The 6,918-nt window shown below is 41.7% G+C and overlaps 1 protein-coding gene across 1 annotated transcript; it reads right to left on the bottom strand.

Annotated features, from left to right (window-relative positions):
* Positions 1-5,997: 5,997 nt before the first annotated feature.
* On the bottom strand, positions 5,998-6,918 carry LOC307243956 (olfactory receptor 10A3-like; the record flags this gene model as incomplete). Its single annotated transcript, XM_080018926.1, has 1 exon — positions 5,998-6,918. The coding sequence occupies one exon, from the start codon at positions 6,916-6,918 to the stop codon at positions 5,998-6,000; it is 921 nt and encodes a 306-aa protein (XP_079875052.1).

Consider the following 6,918-nt stretch of genomic DNA (forward strand, 5'->3'; position numbering starts at 1 on the left):
TTAACCAAACAATTTCTGTCAATCTGCGAGAGAAGAAAGTTCTGTTTCCTCCCTATTTTCAAGGCATTTGGTCTGAAAAAGGAGCTCTTAAATATATTAAAAGTAAGTTAAACATTGATCAAAAAATAAAGGATTGTTCATCAATCATTTTCTTTCGTCAAACTTGGTTGTGTTGGAGTTGGTCTGCAGCTCCAATCGCTCCCGGGAGGGTTTCACGATGCTCTGCCAGAGCTCGATGGATGGGAGCCAGAATCTGGGGACGACAGAGCAGCGTTGATCGTCTTTATCCCGAAGAAAGGCGCTGACGTCACCAAAAAAAAAACCACAGAGCACTGGAGGATTCATCAACATTCTCACCAGTAATGATCAAGGTTACTTACAATGAAACAATGTTGTGAGTAGAGTGTACAAATATATTTGTTTTAAGTTGGTTTTAAGTCTTCCTTAATATCAATAATAATCACTTAATTCGACTTCAAAGCATTTGATTTGTCTAAATATTACATTCATTTTTATTTTACTAGAAGGCAAACTTAATTACAGTTGAAAGCCTCAGATATGCTTAATTATTAAAAATGTTCGTATTTGAGTCAGGATATTGTGTATTCAATGATACTTAGAACTTTTTACCACGTCATTCCGTCATGTCCCTCGTCAAAATGGTGTTGTAATATTTATCTATGTATATACGTTATTTATTTCACCATGTCCCATCACAATATCTCATTTTTGGACAACTTGGACAATATAAATACATTGTATTTGGAATAATTTACCTTATTTTTTTACCCCCTAAAGTCTGACTCACCAAATGTGCCCTCACTTTTTGAGTAACCTCAATAAAAGTCAGTGCAAGTCAAAGTAAAACTACAATGTCAAGTTTTTAAAAAGCCAATGTTATAAAGGCACTCACTGTTTGCTCACCTGAACTTAACTTTTGTGTTTTATACAAGAGATACATTCATATCGATTTTGGGATATTTAACTCATATCCCTGTATTGGTACCTTCAATGGTCACAACTTTAAATTGCATATTAAGCATGATGCCCTTCATAAATTCAAACATTATTGAAGATAAACTGAAGAGGGGATGGGATGGTAGCTCAGGAGGTAGAGCTGGTCGTCTAGCTCCTCTTGCTAGCATGCTGAAGTGTCCTTGAGCAAGACACTTAACCCCTAATTGCTCCTGATGGCTGCGTCCATCGGTGTTTGAATAATGGTAAGTCGCTTTGGATAAAAGCGTCTGCTAAATGAAATGTATTTGTATTTATGTATTTGAAGAGATTAACCTGAAATGAAGATAGCAAAGACCACTTTAGCCATGTTAATGCATTTGTATTTAACACAATGCCATTGAATATTACTCCACTTTTCATGATTTGTGAAACCGTATTGTATAAGATTCAAATTTTCTGTTTTTTATTTTGTGTCTTTCTTAATCTGATAACATGTTATTTTTTTATGCTAGGCATACAACACAGAGTATTTGTATGCTATTGCATCTAGGACAGAGTTAGTCTGCAAACTGAGTTGAAGTTCTCAACCTGCAATGCAACGCTGATTTGTTCTTAAATTATCAAGAACTGCTGCAATAACTGTCCTGTGGATGACCTGTAGGATGAACAGAGCACAACTTTTTGTTAAACAGAGCCGCCACCAATCCCCCTCTTTGGAGAACTACCCACCAACATGCCCCGTGCAAGGGCGAGGCCCGCCCCGCTGCAGCCGACCAGACGCCCCAGCCTGCCGCGAGCACCAAGCGCCAATCTACGTAGCAGAGTGCGCTTAGTGCTGGGCACCCGGATTTAAGCCCCCCCTCCTGCCGACACCAGCAGGCCCCCAGATATATGGGCCCTCCACCACTCCCGGAATCCCGGTCAGCTGCCGCAGAGAAGCCACGCAGCAGGAGCAAAGGCCGACAGCGGCCCCCCGCACCCCAACCCACATCAGCAAGCAGCACCCCAGGGGCCACGGAAGGCACCCAATGGCGCTCTCCGCAGCCCCGCCAGGTCAAAGCACACCTTAAGCCACTAGGTGCAAGCCGGCAGGACTCCAGCCAAGCCGGCAGGGGGCCCACCCAGCCGCACCCCAGCCAACCACACCCCGACACCGACCTGCCAGTGACCCGCCACCGAGGAAAACCCCAGTGCTCAATTTGTGATGTTGGCAATTGCAGTTAAAATTTATTTTCCATTTGGCTCAAATCTTTTCACTTGGAGGGAAAAAATCTGAAACTGGACTTTAAACAGTATACAACATGTAAAATAAAATAGAAACATAAATTTAAGAGTGTTTGTAGTAACCATAGAAATCCGGCATGGGATATCATTATAAAATAAATATATTTCACAGAATTAAATTCAAATAAGGACAAACTACTTACTCTACGAACTTTTTGTGCAGACTCAATAAAAATCAATGCAAGTCAAAGTGAACCTACAAGGTCAATTTTGAATATTTCTTAACATAATAACATCATTAATCTTATCTTTAGTCTCTTAATTTCCAGGAGTTTGAGGTCATACATAAAGGTTCAGAATCGGAGGAATAAGCACGAACTCAAGGGAAAAAACTACAGCGACAAACGGATGAAACTCTTCCAGATTATAATGGCTCCGTGTAATGTCCCTGTGGGAGTCCATGTCCACAGGTAGGGTTTTAGGGAGTCCTTTTTGCCGTGGTTCGTCAACATTGTGAGAGTTTTTATTAAAGGGATAAACAAAAGGCTCGCTGCCCATAAGTGTCAATATGTCAATTATAAATAATGATGATGGTGATGATGATGATGAATGAATTGGGGGCAGGAGGAATGGCATTGCGAGAGCTTGCGGCTGAGGTACAGCACCAGCCGCTTGGTCCCCTCCACCTCCTGGAACAAGACCCCGCCCAGGCCTCTGTCCGACGCTTTGGTCTGCAGACAGAAAGGAAGAGAGAAGTTAGGGTTAAACAGCACTGGCTTCCCACAGAGAGCTGACTTTACTTTCGCAAACGCCTGCTGGCACTTCTGACCACTCGACTGGATTTGGAGCACCCTTTCGAGTTAAGTCGGACAAGGGGCTTGTTGGCTCCGAAAAGTTGTAGACAAAACTCCTATAGTAGCCTGCCAGCCCTAAGTACTGCTACACCTCATTCTTGGTCTTGGGTCTCGGCGTGTTTGCGACTGCAGTGGTTTTATCAAGCTGGGGTCAGACCAGGCCTTCAACCAAGTGGTACCCCAGATTCCATACAAGGGGCCGGTTAGCTCCAAAAAGTCGGGGACAAACCTCCTATAGTAGCCTGCCATCCTTAAGTACTGCTGCACCTCATTCTTGGTCTTGGGTCTCAGCGTGTTTGCGACTGCAGTGGTTTTATCAAGCTGGGGTCAGACCAGGCCTTCACCCAGGTGGTACCCCAGATACCGTACATCCCTCTGTCCCACGGCACATTTCTTTGGGTTGGCTGTGAGCCCAGCCCACCTCAGGGACTGAAGCACTGCGCCCAGATGCTGCATATCCCCCTCCCAGTTGTCCCTGTGAATTATTCGGTAATCTAGGTAGGCTGCGGCATATGCTACATGCGGACGCAGGATGGGGTCCATAAGTCTCTAAAAGGTGGCTGGGGCACCGAACAACCTAAACAGAAGTGTGCGATAGTGGTACAAGCCGAACGGAGCGGAGAATGCCAAATTTTTCCTTGGACTCTTCAGACAAAAAAAAATCGGACTGTAGCCCTTGGATAAATACAATGTCGTGAAAAAAAGAGCCATACCTTACCGGATCGAGAAGTTCATCGACCCGAGGCATCGAGTAGCCGTCGAACTTTGACACTGCATTTACCCTTGCCTGCCTGTCAGACCGTTCAACCTTATAATGGCCCTCAGCACCCTGCAGTGTGACCACAAAAGGCCCTTGCCACATCACAAGCAATTTAGAGCTGGATGTAGGGAGTGTCGTGGCCAAAAAAGTCCAGACCCGGGCCAGTGAAAAGTCTGGATCTTTGGACAATGTTTCTATCTGTGCAGGCCTCAAAACAAATTAGTTGAAAAAACACTGGAACTGAACAGAGTCTGATATGAAAGAGTGGTCCCAGGAAACCGACTGACAAACTGATCTCTTGGACTTCCTTATATACCCACAAAGTTCTCTCCTCCCATTACATGTCCTGCCCTTCCAGAGCCAGGAACCAATCCTAGGCCTGTTACTGGGAAGTTCCTCCCTGCAGTGAACCAATCATAGTCTTGGGGATGTGTTTCAAATAAAAAAAAGTCGAAAATTGCCAAATGACCTGAAAGTATGCGGTGGGTCACATATTAACTCCAAGAACTTTGAAGATATTTGGCATATGTACATTTATATATTAAATGACACACCAAGGTTGATATACAAAGACTAATATTATTGACAGACTGTACATTTTGTTGCGTTGTCTGCACTTTTAAACTCCTAAATAATTCTACTTTGATAAAACATGTTTATTTTTACTGTGAAATAAAAGCATTTTTTAAAACAAAGATGTTGTGTGTTGATGACGCTGTTCAACATTCCCTCAAAACACAACAGCAATGCAGGGATTGCCCCATTCAGCAGGGTGTCAAGACCGCATTCAGTAGGGTGTCAAGAAGCCATGTGGTTTCTGTCGGTCCTTCATCCATTTGCATTCTGGGAGCTGGCTGAATGAAGCCAAGTGTGCGAAAAAATTTGAGGGTAATTATCTCAGAAACACAGTTTGTCTTAATTAACAAGTAACAGCTTTAAAAATATTTGCTTGATTCACACTATTGACACCTTGTTTTGAAGCTCTGATTCTCCACTTTTAAATGACGTTACAACAAAAAAAGTCAAACAGCACCAAAAGTACCTAAAATCTGCGGTGGGTCACATATGTTGTGCCATCCATGCATTTGTCTTCTAAATCTGGGTGACAGGATGCGGTTAAGAACTTGCTTGGTGTTTATAAAACAGTATAGGTTAGGTTAGGTTTTCATGAGTTATACATGTGTGCCAGCTTACTATGGTGCTGCATTAATAGCTTTACGTGTTATTTTTTCTTGCTTACGATGGATGAATTGCACAGAATGTTATTTTATAAGATGTGAGGTTTTTAAATGAACACACTTGTTTTATGGTTTCATCAAGGTAGGACATCTACGTGTGTGGAAGCTGCTGAATAAACCACCCACTGGTCAACAGCCTCATCGCAGTCTTCTTCCACCGTACCTCAGAGAAGAGATCACATTTTAGATTTGAGGAGTTATCGTCTTTTCTGAATATTTATTTCTTATTCGACTTGGAAAACAATAGATATGCCCAATTATTAACAAAATGTAATTCTCTTTTTATTTTCAAAGGAGGCAAGTTCACATTGAGTCAGCATATTGTGTATTCATTCATACCTAGAAGTTGTTACGAGGTCATTTTGTCATTCCCTCTCAAATGTTGTTTTCAATACTTTTATTTATGCTTATGTATATACATTTTTTTGATTTAACCGAATCCCTTCACAAGTCCCATTGAGACTCAAAATCTCAATTGATGACATTCTTTTCCATGTGGCTCAACTCTTTTGATTTGGAGGGAAAAAACCTGAAACTGGACCTTAAACATTATACATGTAAAAAAAAATAAAAACATACATTTAAGAGTGGATGTTGTAACGACAATCCATTATTTCTTTTAGAGAGTCTACGATTCTAATAATCTAAAAATATACGTACTGTATGTTCTCATATCAAACTTTGATTTCAGAATTCCAGAAAGTGTGGACACACAATACTTCATGTCTGGCATGGGATATCATTATAAAATAAATATATTTGACAGAATTTAACTAAAATAAGGACAAGCTATTTACAATATATTATTTTTGATGAATTTACAATCAATTAATTTTTTTACCCCTAAAGTCTCTGAGTGTCCAAATATCAGCTCACTTTTGGAGCAACCTCAATATAAATAAATGCAAGTCATGGTTAACCTACAAGGGCAACTTTTAGTCTTAGTCTTAATTTTGAGTCTTCCTTAACATGTTAACATCTTGAATATATGTCTCTTAATTTGCGGGAGTTTGAGGCCATACAGGAGAGGGTTCAGAACTGGAGGAATCAGCACAAACTCAAGTGACAAAACTACAGCAACAAATGGATGAATCTCTTCCAGATTATAACGGCTCAGTGCAATGTCACAAAACACAGTGATGGAAAAACTGACAAATGTGACAATGTGGGGTAGGCAGCTTTGGAATACTTTGCCCTTAAAGGCGGAGCAGGCTTTCCTACAAACCAGCAATATGCGTATGTACGTGTAAAGAACAAAAGCCAAGGGCAAAAAGATATTGGTCGTTGTGACCAACATGCCAACGAGATTATTCATGAAAGTTGTCACGCAGGACAGTTTTACAACAGGCCAATTGGCACAAAATAGTTTGGGAATTTTATTCCCACACAAGGGAAGTTGGAAGGACAGATATAAACATGCTACAATAGGAAAGACCGGATAGATCCACGCAAGCGCTCCCAGTTTAGAGACCACTCTGGGCGTCATCTTGCTGCGGTAGTGTAAAGGGTGACACACAGCCACGTAGCGATCGTACGCCATGATGCCCAGAATGGTGAATTCGTTCGCGGCGTAGGTGTAAATGACATAAATCTGAGTGAAACAAGCCGGACGGGAGATCATATGACTGTCAGACAAAAGGTCCCCCAGAAATCTTGGGAAGAAGCCGAAGGAGCCGTACAGAGAGTTGACGGAAAGGAACAAAATAAAAATGAACATGGGCTCGTGGAGTGACCTCTCCTTTGAGATCACCAGGATGATCACAAGATTAGCAGCTACAATGAACATGTACAGCAGGAAACACAAAGCAAACACTGGGTAGCGATACTGTCCTATGTTCAGAAACATGGTGAGGTTGAAATAAAAGGGCAGAGTGGCATTTAGCAT

The sequence above is a fragment of the Zeus faber genome, assembly GCF_960531495.2.
Source record: "Zeus faber genome assembly, chromosome: 18".
In the NCBI taxonomy this organism is placed as follows: domain Eukaryota; kingdom Metazoa; phylum Chordata; class Actinopteri; order Zeiformes; family Zeidae; genus Zeus; species Zeus faber.